The 17,648-nt window shown below is 33.9% G+C and overlaps 1 protein-coding gene across 1 annotated transcript; it reads right to left on the reverse strand.

The window, feature by feature from the left end:
* Nucleotides 1–5,921: 5,921 nt before the first annotated feature.
* On the reverse strand, nucleotides 5,922–13,368 carry Lum (lumican). The gene is made up of 3 exons (XM_020182386.2): nucleotides 13,100–13,368; nucleotides 9,875–10,760; nucleotides 5,922–6,746 (listed from the first exon to the last, which is right to left on the reverse strand). The coding sequence occupies exons 2-3, from the start codon at nucleotides 10,737–10,739 to the stop codon at nucleotides 6,592–6,594; spliced, it is 1,020 nt and encodes a 339-aa protein (XP_020037975.1). The 5' UTR covers nucleotides 10,740–10,760; nucleotides 13,100–13,368; the 3' UTR covers nucleotides 5,922–6,591.
* Between the last annotated feature and the right edge of the window lie 4,280 nt (nucleotides 13,369–17,648).

A 17,648-nucleotide genomic window follows, 5' to 3' on the forward strand; every position in this document is an offset into this window, starting at 1 on the left:
TTGCAGCTTGCCAGAAAACGCCCTGATCAAGATTGACCTTTGTAGTTTATTCTTCCCCACCACAGTTTAATTATACTAACTTGATTCAACAACCACATGTTGAGAACTTACTGCCAGGCCCTGCGTTTTCTCAAGGGTAGGAAGAGGGAATTTATAAACACACATGTAAGCACATTTTAATTCCTCTTAATGCCATGAGAGTCTGTTGAGTTAGAACATACAGTCAGAAAGTATGTATCTCATAAGTCAGAACACTTAAAGCATTTCTGACCCCTCACACTGATATTTCCTTCCATCCTGCTAATAGGAAAGCATCTTATAACTATTATTTAAGCTAAAATAAAGAATATTCCATGATTTATCTCATGTATCATACTAAGTAAATGTTATTTTTACAGTTAAGTCTCTTTTTCAGAAAATCTTGCCCTATCTTATAATAAAAAGTCACCTTTTTTCTCCCTCCCTTTTATCCCTTCGGTTATTTATTTTTCCTCAAAGCACTCACTGGACAACTTTCCATTGAGTATGAATGTATCTGTTTATTGTTTTAATTCATGAAGATTAATAACTTTGTTAAGGTAAAGATTTGTTTGTCTTGATCACAAATTCTCCCTAGCACCTAAACTTTTCCTGGAGTATAGCAACAACTCAATAAATAAATATTTGTTGAATGAATTAATGGAAAACATTCATATTAGAGAAAGTGGTTAATGGAATTAACAACTCTGACAGAGAAGTTTTCTTTTTGTAATAAAGATTTTTTCTTGTTTGATAGAAAATATTAATTCCATATGATGAAATTCAGAGGAGGTCCTCTGATGAAATTTGAAAGATGAGTATATGTTTCCAAGTAGAGGGAGAATAAAGGGATTGCAAGAAGAATAGAAAGGGTTTGTACAAACACCATACTGAAGCAGATGCAAATTATTAAGTATGTCTTCAACAATTCTGCCAATTTAATATGGTGCATGAGGAACCCTGGCAAGACCTGTTAAGAGATGAAGTAAGAGAAGTAGTCAACAACCAGGTCCCGTAAGACCTTCCATGCTCTGGGATATTTTCAATTCTTTTCTGGGAGCCTGGGTCACATCAAGAAAGCAATGGCATATCACTGAGTAGTTTTAAATAGTGAAGGAACAGGTTTATATTTGAAATGCAATCTGGTAACACTGGTAAGATGATTAATATGTGAGAAACTTCATGAAATCTAGGTAAAATTTAAGCAGTTCTCAAAAGAATGCAGTAGCAGTAAAGATAGAGGACTACTGGAAGCACATTCCACAGTGTAAGGTAGCTAGAGCTCATAAACATTTTCAGAACATGGAATGCTTTCTCTTTTTGTACAACATCAGATACATAGAACAACAGTTACATTTTAAGGGCAAAATGTTGATGTAGCCAATTCTCTTTAGACTAGCAAAATTTGAAGGAGAACCTACTGTAGAATAAAAGTGACATGGGGTTATAAAAATGAGATTAGCATGTATGAGAACTCAATCAGTTATATTATATAAGTTTCCACTTTTCCATACATGTATTGTACTTCAATTTCTTATATCTAATGTGGAAAGAAAATCTCTCGAATTCAAGAGTGAATAAATTATGATTATTTGCTAGATATCTTTAAGATGTATTCCTATTTATTTAATATACTGAAAACATATCTACTTTAATGTCATTGATATTTTATATACATTTAAGTTCTTATAGTAAAGTTGCTTTGGAATTCCCTTTAAATAACACTAGCATTCTTAATGTGGTTTTGATTTGCATTTCCTTTATGGCCAGGGATTGTGAGCATTTTTTCATGTGTTTTTCAGCCATTTGAACTTCTTCCTATGAAAAGGCTCTTTTAGTTCATTTCCCCATTTCTTCATTGGGCATTGATTTTGGGGAACTTAGTGTTTTGAGCTCCCTAGATATTCTGGTTTTCAATCCCTTGTCTGATGTACAACTGGCAAAGATTTTCTCCCTTTCTGTGGGTGATCTCTTCAATTTAGAAACCATTCTTTTCCACCACACCTCTATTCAAATGGCTACCATCAAGAACACAAACAACAGAAAATGTTGGTGAAGATGTGGGAAAAAGGAAACCTCATATCCTGCTGGTGGGAATATAAGCTAGTACAACCACAATGGAAAACAGTATAGAGGCTCCTTAAAAAACTGAAAATAGAACCGCCATATGATCCAGCAATCCCACTCCTAGCGATATACCCAAAGGAATGAGAGTCAGTTTATAGCAAAAACACTTGCACACCCATGTTTATTGCAGCACTATTCACAATAACTAAGCTATGGAAACAGCCAAGATGTCCCACTACTGATGGATGGATTAAGAAAATGTGGTATTTATATACAATGGAATTTTACTCAGCCACAAAGAAGAATGAAATTTTGTCCTTGGTACTGGACAGCATCATCTTAAGTGAAGTTATCCATACTCAGATGGCCAAAGCTGCAGGTTCTTTCTCATATGTGGAATAGAGACCTAATGCAAATGCAGCGATATTATGAACATTGGTCACACTAAGGGGAGTTCACATGCTTTAGGGTTAGGGTAAAATGAGGAAACTAAGAACTTGAATATGAGTGGTATACTCTCTATTCAAGAATGAATGTGAAATCTTAAACTGACTGAAACCACCATGAGAAAGGGACGAAAGAAGAATGTATATAATTAGAGGAGATGAACAAATTGTGGGTATAACACATACATGAGAAAGGGACGAAGGAAGAATGTATATAATTGGAGGAGATGAACAAATTGTGGGTATAACACATACATGAGAAAGGGACGAAGGAAGAATGTATATAATTGGAGGAGATGAACAAATTGTGGGTATAACACATACATGAGAAAGGGACGAAGGAAGAATGTATATAATTGGAGGAGATGAACAAATTGTGGGTATAACACATACATGAGAAAGGGACGAAGGAAGAATGTATATAATTGGAGGAGATGAACAAATTGTGGGTATAACACATACATGCATGCAAGTATCACAAGGGATTCCCCGTATAGCCATCTTTATCTCAAACTAGCAAAAATGTCATGTTTTCTTTTTATCTTTTCTCTTCTGCAAAATCAGAGAACAGGAGGGCAGAATAGGTCCTGCCCAGAGAGTAGGGTTGACACCAGTGGGAAAGGGGAGGTGATCGGGAAAGTGGGTAGGCGAGTGACTATGGTGCAAAAAATGTGTACACATGCATGTGAATGGAAAAATGATACCTGTTGAAACTGTTCCATGAATTGGGGGAGGGGGGATAAAAGGGAGTGGTGAAGGGGTGAATTCAAGTATGACATATTTGATAACAGCCTTTGAAAATGACTCATTGTACCCCGACCCAGAACAACAATAAAGGAAAACATTTTAAAAATAACACTAGCATTTTCCTTTACTGTGAGTAAATGTTTAGCAAGTATTTATGATTGTTGCAATATCCAACCAAAGAAAAATCTAAGACCATCATTATGATAAAATTATAGCTATAGAAAAACCAGAATCCAAAAGTTAAAAGATCACAAGGAAAAAATATCATAGTTTTTTGTAAGCTCAATCTTTCAAATTCTCCAGTATTTGTGAAAACATAGCTATTATCAGTGGGAGGTTTTAACTACCAAATCAACATTCTTCTAGCTCATTTAGTGACCTCTTGTTCATCTATGTTTTTGTACTTATTAAAGCATGATGATCCTTCACTAACCTCAAATTCTGAGTACATTATAGTTTTCTCCTTCACCATGAAGTCACCACATAGCCCTAATTTTCAAGGAGAGATGTTTAGAACAAAGAGGGATTCTTCTCATTTTTTCCATTTCCCCTAAAATAAGGGACTACAGTTAAGAATTTAATGAATCAGTCTTAAGAAAGGAAAAGTCCCTGGGTATCATGACTTTAACCCATTCAAGGGGCAGTTTATCCAGAAAGAGATGAAACCAAAATCATTGTTAGTGAGACAATTGAAAGAATCTCCTTGTATCTTCCCTTGGTATCTTCTGGAAAATTTAACCAAAATGAATTCTAAGTGATCTGTCTTGAGAGAGTACAAACTGAGCATCTCTGAAGGGAAACACCGGCAGGCAGGAAATGTTATCAGCAACTCTCAAGCAAGTCAGGGGTAGGAGTGCCTCCTGCTCTTTATGAAACTGACGTTTTTATTGGTAAAGTAGAAGATATTGAAGGTCAGAAGCTCAAATATATCTGAATATGGAAAAGGCAATATCTCCTATATGTATGCTGCTAACAGCAGGTTTCTCTCTCTTTAGGGCTTCTCTAGAGAAAAGGACTTCCCTGCCTTGAACAGTTTGAGACTTCACTGGCTTAATCATAGAATCACACTAAGTCAGTGTTTTGAAAAATATGTGACACTGAGTACCAGTCTAAGAATCACTCATGAACACAGTTTAAAAATGTAGCATAAATAACTAGGTCTGTATATCTGGGGTACTGTTTCTGGTAATCTGAATTTAGAAAAGTACCAAAACTAGGAATTTTGAAAAACACCACCCTAGCTGGAATGATTACGGAGGGGCAATAAGTCAGTCTCCAGATTTGCTGTCCTCTGCAACTGCCTAGGACTGGCTCAGGGAGTGACAGAGCAAGCTATCTGGCAGCTTCTCTCTTTAGATCTTCCCTAAGAAGATGAAGTCTGAGCACTGGAAAGAGGAGCTATTCCAAGCCTGGGTCTTACTATTGCTTCTATCAGATGGTCCCACAAGGAAGTGTCATCTTCTACTTAACTTGGTCTTTCTCAAAATACCTTTAACTGTAAAGGGAATTTCTGGGTTTTTCTAGTTGCACTTTTTAAGACTTTAGAATAACATAGTGCCTTGGTCAGAAATAAATCAAAGGCTTTTAAACATGTAGACAGGCTGCCAGATGAACTGTTTCTCCTAAGCAGCATGGAGATGAAACCCATTTAAATTCATATCTTCTTGCTTAAGAGAATACATGGCCCATTATCTACTCCCTGCTTGATAATAGGTTACCAAGCACTGATGATGAATTCAATAAATAGGGAAAGGAAATCTTTTAATTTTTTCTATCATATAGTTTTGTTGAGAGAAAATAAATTTTAAGTTTTTATCAATAAATGGCTTGAGTGCTATTATAGTTCAAAACACATGACTTTATATAGAAAAAGCATGAGAATCAAAAAACTCCCACAGCTTACCTACTGTAATTTACATCTCACACATCTGCTAGCCAACTCATTCTTAAATGATGAGAGTCTTTTGGTGATAGACCATTAACCATAAAATAGAGTTAACTAAAACTGTTCTCTTAAAACATTCCATGCTTTAGACAAGATACTGTTTTGACACATACTGTTTACATATGCACTGATATGGGATGAGAATATTTTTGAGTGCATACTTCATTGTTTACTAGGTAAACAAAGAAATTATTTTTATATAAGGTATATGCCCTATTTTCTACTGTTTAGAATCATGGGTGTTCCTATTGCTACTGGACTATAAAGCTCAAAATCAATGTTTCAAATGCATTGACTTCAATATATGATGACTTTTATTTAAAATCTTACTTTCAGAATTTAAAAAATTTATTCAACATGTTAAATTTTGTGAGTTATCCACCATTTTTGTTTAATAACCACAAAGTAACTGCTGAGATCTTATGGCACCTTATTAGCTAATAAGATACAATTACATATGAATGAGTAAAAATAACTGAAATGGAAATAATATCTAACATATTGAGACATGTAATACCTATTATAAGATGTGTTTAATAACTCCATGTAAGTGAATGCTAGAAAGAGACTATTTAGTAGGAAATTCTATGTTCCTATCAGTAAAATACAGGCTAGTTATACATTTTGAATTTTAATGTAATCTTTTATGTATTTTATAAATGACAGACATGAATTTCAGAAGAAATCAAACACAATGATGCCATTTGCTATGTTTATTTTGCTATTAGCTTGTTAAACATAACATGCAAATAATCAAAAAGAAACATACATGTCTTAGAGTGACAATTCTAGAAAAGAAACATTCAACTAGGTAAGTATTCAAATTCTTAATACTAAATATACTTCTGTAGATACATGGAACTTCACAAATTTTATTTAGTATTTTGGAAAATTATTGATTTCAAAAGATACCACTTATTTTTCAACAAAAAGTTTGACCATATCAAGATTATTTTGGTCAGTAAATATCCACATATATTTAATCTATGCTTTGAGGTCCATTAAATTTAGGTGTAGAGATTGTAAAACCTTGGTGACTTCCTTACAACTAGTAAAAAGGCTTTGCATATCACTTGAAAGTAGAGACATAAGAAAAATTAAATTTACAAAGAAGCTTGAGTTTGCTATCTATGTATGTAAGAATGTATGTGCATGTGTGTCCTTGAGATGAAATAGGCCTGCTTTTCATCTTTCCTTTATTTAAAAAAGTGGTAAATGTTTACAAAACATTTTCCCTCATTATTTAATATTCATGGAAGTAATAAACAGCTACAAAAACTAGGTACTACAAAAACTTTACATACACAAAGAAAACTTAACCATAAATTGCTCCAGAAGATACCTCAACATAATTGGAATTAGCAGATATTAATTAACAGTGATTTCATTTGCTACACGTAGACATTCATACATATCAGGTGGCAGACTGTTTTGGGAAAGGGGGTTGCCATCCAAACGCAAATGCTTGATCTTGGAATAGGATAATGGTCCAAGGATCTTACAGAAGCTCTTTACATCAAACTCTGCAAATTAAAGAATAGAAGTTTTTAATCATGTTTATTGCATTGACTTGAAACAAACATCTAAAAAATTATCAAAACATCTAATATTATCAACCAGGACTTCTAACTTAGAAAAGTTATTTATACCATGTATCACTGAAGCTATATTTCAAGCTACTGAAATAACTATAGCAATATTTAGTTTACAGTAACTAGGTAAGTAAGATAATTCCATGAAGTTTTTCAAAGAATAAAACTTATTATCTTTAGGAATAGAATTCAGAAAAGCATACAAGTTGTGGCTTATTACCTAAGAAATATTTTGGAATATTTAGTCTGATCTGAAAAATGTAAATTAATAATGTTTTATGAACAACCTCACCAAATAAGCATTGCTGGTTTTTGCATCTGAAAATAAGAACTTTAACTAGATGATCTGCAAAGAATTTGCAGATATCATGACAATGACTAAAAACCCCAAGCCAAAAACCAACTCATGGAATGTCCAGCTTCTGAGCCAATGTTCTTCTGTGGTTGAAAAGCTGCCACAAGTGAAAACTGACTTTAATTTTAATAGACACTAAAACAATTACTGGATTGCATAACTGTGTGTACACAGAAGCTATCTATGTACTTTCATGTCTGTTCAGTTTAACCTCATCTTGCCCTTTATCTGTTCTTTAATTCTCAAATTCTAGTTAACAATGACATCAGTGGAAACTCAAGCACATAGTACTGCTTTCCTGCAAGATGTTTACTCTAATAATTCATTAGTCTAATTCCAGAACTGTTCTATGGTACCAAATTGAGGACGTATGAAGCAAGAGACCTATGGAGCATAGACCTATGTTGGAATTCTATCTCTGCAACTTATTAACTGGCTGACCTTTCTATCTGATGTGACATATCTCAATGTGTTACATGAAGATTAAGGTATGCAATGTACTTCACATAGTATTAGTACACAAAATACCCTGAATAATTACTGATGCCCTTTTAACATTTTTGTCTTTTCCCAATTACTTCACATTATAAGGATCTGTGACTAGGGTAATGCTTAAAGTGACAGAACTGAAACATGCAGAATTGTCTATGGCCATACCTGAATGCGCCCAATCTCATCTGAAATATGCAGAATTGTTTGGGGCTATACAGTTGGCTCTGTGTATCTGGGTTTCACATTTGCAGATTTAACCAATCACAGATCAAAAATATTTAGAAAATAATTGCATCTTTATTGAACATGTAGACTTATTTTTATTGACTTTTTTACCTGCACAATATAGGTAGCATGTGTACTGCATTAGGTATGTAAGTATTCTAGAGATATTTAAAGTAGATGGGAGGATGTGCATAGGTCATATGCAACCACTAACCATTTCTTATAAGGGATGTGAGTATCTATGAATTTTTGTATCCACAGGGAGTTATGGAAACAGTTCCCCACAGGTAGTGGGCAATGACTATACATTCCTTTGTATTAGACATTGAATGTAATATTATACATGAAAAAGGACAAACATATTAAGAAAATGTGAACAATAGGTATGAGTGATTATTACCTGGAAAATAACCTAAACTGAAGAGATGCTTGGCAACAGTACCTGAACAAATGTCAATGCAAGGAAGGAAGGAAGAAAGGAAGGTATGTGCCAGGCACTGTGATTTCTACCTTGGCTTGGCACTGAGTAGGAGTTGGCCTTTCTCTTATAGGCCACCTTTCCCACGTCCCATCCTGACTCTTCCATCCTTCACTCATACACTGTGCACCACCAAATGTACCTCCATCTCCATCCTTCCTCTTTCTCATTTGAGGAAAAGAAGTAACCTTGGTCCTGTGACTAACCCTATCTATCACCAAATCAAATGGATTTCTTTAGCCCTCAACCATCCTAAATCCCTTGTCATTTTGGTCTGTCAGAGTTTCCCTCCTCCTAACTCCAAATATTGCTACATAGTGAATTTTACAATGGTGACAACTGTAGAAGTTAAGCTATGTTAGCTTAAACTGTGCATCACGTGATAGTCAAACAAACAGTTCCAACCTTTATCTTGATGACTTGCAAGATACAACAAAGACACGGTTGTTTTGAGTTGGAAATCATCATCACTTCAACCCAACTAGGAGTTACATGAAATGGTTAAAGACTTAAAATGTACTCATAATGTACACTATAATTTTTGATAGCCATATCCAGCATGACAAAGGAACTCACTTTCATCAGATAATGATGTTGAAGTTCAGTAGATAATTTTGCAGATATAATTACTTTATATCACTGTTTTAAAGGACGTTCACCACCTGATTTTTCATTTAAAAAGATATTATTTGTTAACCATGACTTCTTTCTTCTGTCCAACTCTGTTAGAGTGTAAAGTGGGGAATGATAGCCTTTAATTTCCCACCTGAGTCTGTATTGCCTAAATTGAAAGGTGTTCCTGCAGATCATCTCAAGTAGATCAATTAAAACTCCATTCAGAAAGTAAATGAAAAATAAAATTAGCTAATAAAAGAAAAAGAAACTGAAAAAAACCAAATGAAGGGAAGGGTTGTATAGAAGAAAAAGGGGCTCTGTAATACTATTTTTAAAGAAAAGTTCAACCCTTCATCACAGTCTTTCCCTCCTTATTTTTGTCAGAGTCCTCATCAGAACATTGTGCAGGCCACCCATTCCATAAAAGATAATCATGAGTGATCATGGTCAAGAGAAACTTCTTGTGTCTCAAGCTATCAGGGAAAATCATGGGAATATGTAACTAGTCTGTGGATAAGTAGGAGGGAGATCTGAGAGCCTCTGCTGGCTATGTCTCTTCTGAATTTGCTTGTTCCTTTCATTTTCAGGAAGTAAATGTAGGACACAAATCTAAGTGATAAAGAATCAACTAGCCTAGAAATTAAATTAGAAGATATTTGATATTAAGTACTATGATCTTAATTGTTCTTCATCTGGATACTCCAAAGAAAATCTAGAAACAAATAGTATACAATTAAGCTAAAGTTGTTCTATATTTGCATTAGAAAGATATATTGTTTTCATTTTCATTCATTTTTATTCAATGGCTTCCAATGCAATATTCATATTGCACAGTTTAGGCACTTAAAAACTTGAGGCTACATCAGTCAAACACAGGAATAGCTTTGTACTTACTTTCAATTTCATTGACCTCCAGGTAATAGTTTTCAAGGTTTTCATTAACAGTTGGTATGTTTTTAAGCTTATTATAGGAGAGATCCAGCTCAAGCAGAGATGATACATTAAATGAATTTCCAGGTATTCCACCATCAGCCAGTTCATTGTGAGATAAACGCAGGTACTGCAGCCCACTAAAATGCTTGAAATACTCATCAGGGATGTTGTTGATCTTATTGTTGTCTAGATAGAGAGTTAAAAGAGACACTGGGAGTCCAGAAGGCAGTTTGCTCATCTGATTGAAGCTCAAGTCAAGGTACTCAAGTGATTTAAGACCTTTCAGGGAAGCCGAAACTGTATCTTCTTTGAGCTGATTGTGTTGAAGATGGATGAAGGTCAGGTTTACCAGTCCATCAAAGGACCCTAGCTTTGTGATTTTGTTATTAGTAAGCTGCAGGTCCACCAGAGATTTGGGAAGTGGGCCCACAGACTCTGTTAGATTGTTGTGGTTTATATGCAGTTTCTTCAGTTGTTTTAGTTTAGAGAAAACTTTTCCTTTTATCTTGGAGTTTTCTAGGAGGTTGTGATCTAGGATGAGCCACTGCAGATCGGTTACGTTCTCAAAGGCCTTTTCATCAATATGGTCAATCTGGTTATTCCTAAGGTAAAGGTACTTGATCCCAGCAGGTACCATTGGCACACTTTTCAACTTCAGCTCATCACAGTACATGGCTGATGGATAGCTTTGAGGGCAGTTACACTCTGGTGCACAGTTTGGTGATGGATGTCCATACATGAATAAAGGTGAATCATAATCATCATAGTATTGACCACTGACGCCAATGATTAACACCAAGAAAAGAGTAAACGCACTTAGACTCATTTTCAGCAAATGTTTTGAATCCTAAATAAAGTGGAAATGTAAATTATTATAAAATAGTAAACTTTCAGAAAAAGGAAAACTCAATTTGCAATGTTATATTCATTAGCAAAAGTGCATTTTGTTATTTGATATTGCATGTTGTGCATCTAAAATAGTGTCTTTATTATCTTTTAGATTTTTTTATTTAATTATGAGAATAAGGGTGCATTGTATTGTTACAACTATGAGGTGGAGAACAAGTTTCCGGTTAGATGCATACACATGCGCCCCCTTCTGGGCACAATCAGCCTATCTCTTTACAACTACATCCCTTTACAACCTTCCTTAGTTAAATACCTTCCTCCAAGAGGCTTCTGGGGAGTGTTCATTGTCCACAATGTCAGAACAATGCTTCAGTACATCTCTCAATACCACAAGAAATGTAAATTAAAAGACAATTGTGAACTGTGCACTACACCCTACCATTCAACATCATTAAAATGTTTCAAGGAGATTCTTATTGAGAACATGGGCAATCTGTGGTTTCCCTTTAGGAAAGCTGTTCTTATTACATGTGAGATGGAAGGTGAAAGGGAGTTACATTCCTTTAAAAGTATCTTGATATTGCTGTTGGTTATAAGGAAGGGAAACAGAATTCCTGGTGTGAACGTATATTTATGTCATTTAAAGTTTTGTTTAACGTACCATGCTTTTAAACACATTACAAAACTATATTCTGAAACTAATTTTTATAAATTTCAAATAATCTAAGAGTTTTATAGAAAAATCTAGAAAGAGAGGAAGCTAGTAGAGAAAAAATAATTTTTCAAATTTTAAAATAAAGTTCTCTCTCAATAGCTGCTGAGTTCTCTATTTTCTTCATACCAATATTTAAGGTGGCATAGTTTGCTCATGTTTAGTGGCCTTGCAGAATGGAAGGGGGAGAGAGGTAGGAATGAAGGAAAGTTTTAATTTAGAGTGCCCTCAGGAAACATGAGGAATACATATTTGAAATAATTCAAAACTGCTATCCTATGAACATGTTTCTAAGATGAGGATCAATAAAGAACATTCCAATCATACAGAGGAAACACAGGTCTAGCAATTTAAGTGAAGAAAAACTAGAATATAAGAATTGGAGTTTTGTGGAGTGAAGAATTATGGAGAAGTGTAGAAGTCTTCCAGAGAGCTCATCAATGTGAAAAGAACCCACATCATTACAGCTAGCACAGTCTGTTAGATCTTGCTATGAGAAGTATGATACAAGCTTTTGGATCCAGGTGTTTTGGAATAAGTGGGATTCAGAAGTTCAAGAATTTTAAACATATGCTCTTTAACTTGGAATAATAAGAAATCTTACATTATTAGATGAAATACTCAGAGTTGTTATAAAGTCTTCAATTCCTCACATAAGATACAGTCAGATTCTTAGTAAATTATTGGCAAAATTATGATGGAGGCACTTAATTTAGTTAACAGGACTTAATCATGTCAGTTTCATAGCACTAACAAAACATGATGACAAATTCCGAGGATTCTTTATAAGTTACAGTACATTAATACTATAGATTTGTCTTGACTCATTAATAAGCTTCTATTTTATTTTAAGTAGACTATGCACCAAAATGGTCATGGTAACTATAATGTGAGCATTGAATAGTAACCAAAAACGCTTTTGTAGTTTTTGGCAGAGTAAAACTTAGGGCTCTGAATTCAAAGAGAGTTTGTAACCATATAATGCCTCCACTATGAGGCAAAAACACACTGTACTTCTCCCCATTTTTTTCAAATACCTGTGGCTGTAGAGAAAATGCTTTTGGCAAAAAGCAGATCATTTCCCAGAATCTTTTTACAATATGCTTCTCAAAACATACATCCAAAAAGCCATGTCTTTAAAATTAACAAAATAAGAATAAGTAATCCATGAGAACATACAAGTCCTTTAGCTAACATAGAATGCTTATTATACGTTTTAACAGATTGTAATAGTATGATTATTGTAAAGTATGTCAAATTCTGATGGAAGTGACAGTTCTTTGCTCCAGTGTTGGTTTCTATAATGCTAACATACATAACTAATTAGAATTAATTACAAACACTTTAATTTCCATACTTTTTCAGTGTTTATTTTCTTGTTCTACCCTTGAAACATTTTATAACTTCTTTTGCCAACCAATATAGCATATACTGTGTGAAATTTATCTCAAATGCATAAATCTTGGAAAGTATATTAAGTAAAATGTGAAAGCAATGCTAAAACTGTGGATTTGCTGTTGAATAGCAATTGGCAAAATTGCTGTGGAATTCTTCCTGTTCCTGTTACAATAAACACTGTCCCAAACAGTCAGCATCCCCTGGGCTATAGTTAAAACAGCACTTACCTTACTGCCTTGACACTGCTTTCGTTAATTCTTAAAGCAGATGTACTATGAACAAGAATCCACCAATATATGCTGTAAACTCTGTCAGAATGGAGCTGGCTGCCAGATTGTCAGTGATACAAGAGCTGAAGTGGGTGGGGGGACCAGCCCAGTCACGCCAGTCTCTGAGTGGAGTTAGGTCATTGTGGGGCTCCCGTGGTGTGGCATGCAAACACTCTGCTCTCTAACGAAGTGCAGGTGGACGTGGTGAGCAAGGACAGCCCAGCTCATTCCCTATGGAATGGGAGAGAGATATGTGCTTAAGTAGCTCAAATACCATAGCTTTTAACCAAGAATTGAGTCTTGCTCCAAATGAGGCAATTCAGAGGGAAAATGTTTCTCTTTAAAACTTCTCGACTTCTGTGTCTGTGTTTACTTGCTTCTATGTTCATCTAAAGGTCTTATAAATCATAAACAGAGCAAATAATCTCAAGAAAATGCAAAGGAGAAAACTCAGAGGTATTGAATCCTTTTTGTCCATCACTCTTAGAATCTTGAAATCTTGGAAATCTATTGATTTACTTGAAAAAATTTAATGTTTGCCATAAGGGTACCTTTTATTAATTTCCTAAATATGGAAAATGCTTCACATACACGATGATAAGATGATACAGATCAACATTTCCATTTCACTTCTTATGTTTAGGGAACTCTTTTATGCTACTCAAATCTGGAACCAATTGACAGTGTCTTGCCTGTTTCTCATTTGTGTGTTTCCTTTAGGAATTCACCAAAAACCTTTCTCGCAAGAGAGTATTCTATAGCTTAATGCCAAGAAATATAATAGAACAAAGAAAAAATAAATGCATGCCAAAAATATCACAAGGCAATAATCTTTCATTCTGTCATTTAATGCTAGTGACTTTTTTTCAAAACTAAAAGTTATTCAAAGTTGTGGTCTCCCAAAGTCCCAGTTTGATAGATCTTTCATGGTTAGTTACTGATGCAAACATTTAGCAAATGAGAAGTGTATTCAGGTAGAGGCCTACTTGTCTATTTAATGATTTAATAATTTGTTATGGGATTTATTTCCTTCAAAATGGTCATTTCCTCAGTTTATAAGAACTCTGTGAATAATATATTTTTTAAGTTGCCACAGTATAACTTTCTTTTCTAAAAATAACTTAAGTATATCACTTTTTAGGAGTGAAACGTGTAGAGAGTTAATCTCCATAACCATTTTTACATTTGTCTTAACCAAGAATATTAAAAATAAATGCCTAATAGTACAGTTGAAAAACAATTGATGATCTTTTTGAAGGTAATTCCTGGAATTACAAGATGATTTGCAAGCTTAAATTTTTACTATTATTATTTTAAGAAAACTATTGAAACATGTAAATTTTATAATAAGGAAAATGAATGAGCTTATATGGATTAGGGAAAAAAGATAAAGTAACAAATATAATTAAGTGACTTTGTCATAAGAGCTTTCTTAAAACAACTCTAAACATTAAGTATACCAAATTCTACAAATTGAGAACCTCTTTGAAAAATTCCAGCTATCTACACCTTGGGAAGCTGACATTGTCATTGTATACCTTTTAATGAAATCAGTACTAGGAGACCAATACATTGAATAAGTTTGCATATTTTAAAGCATATTTCCTGAGTCTATGATGAAGAAATGAAACAATATTAACAAACAATTTGCTATATTCTATGTTTTTATTTCAGAATTTTCATATATCTCACTTTAAATTGCACAATCAAAAATCTTTTTAATATGTGTTATTATCATATTTTCAGAAGTAGAAACAGAGACTCAGCAAATTTAAACAGTTTTCTAAAAGTCACCTAACGAAATAGAAGAACATAGAAGAATGAAACCATGATTATGGGGAAAAAAATGATGAACTGAATTTAGCAGAGACAAAGTAGCTAATTCCATCAGTTTAAAATATTTCATAGACAATACTAGTATCAGCTGAGAAAAGTCAGAAATATTAAAGAAATATGGAATGTTAGTCAAATGACTAGTTTCTTTGTATATCATACATTCACAGTCCTGGGCACAAAAAATGTATGCTTCAGAACTTAAGGGTAAGGTATGAACTTTCTATCCTGGTGAGTGGAAAATCCCATTGTTTGTGCTAGTGGGTGTTGGAGGTTGAATAAGTTTCATCACACCACAGATTAAAGTGATGCACTTGCCCCGCTCAGCCCAACAACTAGAATCCAGGTTATCTGAGACCAGGAAGGATACTGAGGAACATCTGCTCAAATCTAAAACCAACCCTGGACTTCAAGTCCAGGGTCACCACAACTTGACTATTCCCTTTGCAATTCTGATGGCAGATCCTGCTTGATCAAGGATGGCTCATAAACTCAAAAGGTGATTCTGGAACCACAAAATAGTAAAGAAGTCAAGTTCTGTAGAAAAGTACATCAAATTTTTAACTTTCTCAAGCAACCTGACAGCACTTAACAACAAGCAAAAAGTTCAATCTGGACACTTAAGTGTCTTGATCTTTAAAATAGATTTGACGAGGTATATTTGAAATTTTATGGCCATCAAAATATACCATATGCACAATACCTTTAGTATAGTACTTGGTAAAATATAAATGAGTAACATATTTCAATGATTACTACCTATAGTTGTTATTATTCATTAGTTATTATTGTTTCTTCATCAGGGTCATGGAACTACAGATTGTAATGAATCTCAGAGACCATCAAATTGATGGGTACTATTAAATAAATCCCCCCAAATATGTTGCCTGTCAATTTTTTCTCATGTGAAAAGCCAAGGCTAATCTGCTAGCAGTGTTTCCTCAAAGCAAACTCGACATTGTTTTTCTTTTGGGTGGATGGATGGAATTGAGTGCTTCCCTACAGCATCTATTTAACGATGTATGACTAGATCTTCATGTGTGAAATTATCTAGAAGCATAGAATATAATGAAATACAGTGACAGTTCCCTGATGGCAGAAAATAATATATTTTATATTTTTACACACTGTGGTTTCAAGCATAACTTTTTCCTTACTACAAATTTCACAAAAGCACTTTGTTTCAGCCTATTTAAAATTAAGTGGAAAAGAAGACAGTAAGAAGTTTAGTTCATTTGAGTAATATGATATATATAATTATTATTTGAATAATTATTTTAGGAGAAAAAAGAAAGTAAGGTCTATCCCAGAAAGAACTATCTCATTGCTTTCTCTGAGTGTGAGTGTATACAAATATAAACACATTTTGGCTCTCATATAAGAAATACTCTTGTATACAACAATGAATTGTGGATACTTTCTACACTGTCAATATTATTCTCTCACATTATCTTTATTTACTACATGAAGTTATGATACATAGATGCACCATTATGTAGTTGATACTTTTCAATATTGGTCACTTTTCTCCCATAATTTGCAAATCACTGTATAATGGTATTTTATTCTTTAAACTGATTGTATCTGATATAGAAACTCTTCATATTTCAGAGTTATATATATTGTGAATGAGCTCACCTTTTCAAATCAGACTATAAGGGAATTTTTCTTCCCTTGCCTTAATATTATTCCCATTCTAAGTTTTAGCATTTACTAACAGCCATGAAACTAGCTTTCACCTGTATAGTGTTTATGCTCATATATATGTATATTTTTCCTACAATCTCTTTCATTTATCTTAACATCTTCAGGGCAAGTGTATTTTAGACTTATTGATAGTATGTTTTTTTGTTTTTTACTAATAGATTTGCATCAGAAAAGTTGTATATAATTATATATATGTGTGTGTATATGTATATAGTACCCATGTATACATATACACAGACTATAATTATATATATATATATATATGAATATATATGAATATGAAACATGCTGAGGCATTAAACAGCATACCAGGATAAAAGGTTAAGTGTGAAATAATCTCTCACCCAACTGACTGTCCAATCCTACTTTCTAGAAGTAATCACTATTCAGATTTTGTTTTTACTTCAGGTATTTCAGGCATGTCCTACATACACAGTAAGCTAATTTTCCCTTTTCACAGCAGCCAATAAGATAACACAGATAACTCAGGATTCAGATAAGTAGACACAGAGTCACATATCTGTTTGGAGGAAAAAGAATCCATCTTCTTTCTCTCTTGCTCACTCTCTCTTTTTCTTTCTTTCTCTTTCTCTCTCTGTCTCTGTCTCTGTCTTTGTCTCTCTCTGTCTCTTCCTCTTTTGCTCTCTTTCCCCCTCTTCCTTGCATTTTCCACATACAATATATACTTTACATATTTTGCTATTTTAATACATTTAGCTCCACATCCTGTTTTAAATAGTTTCTGCCATTACATGGGTGCTTCAAAACTAGCCTACGTGCATATAAGTTTGTGGTTGTTTTCTTGTTTTTCAAAATGGTGTCTTGCTGTGTTGTTATCCAGCCTTCTTTACCACAGTGCAATATTAATCAGACATAGGGAAGAATGAATTCTGTCATCTTCTGCAAAATGGATGGAAATGGAGAACATTATGTCAAGATAAGCCAGACAGAAAGACATATGTTCTCT

The sequence above is a fragment of the Castor canadensis genome, chromosome 8, assembly GCF_047511655.1.
Source record: "Castor canadensis chromosome 8, mCasCan1.hap1v2, whole genome shotgun sequence".
Classification (NCBI taxonomy): Eukaryota; Metazoa; Chordata; class Mammalia; order Rodentia; family Castoridae; genus Castor; species Castor canadensis.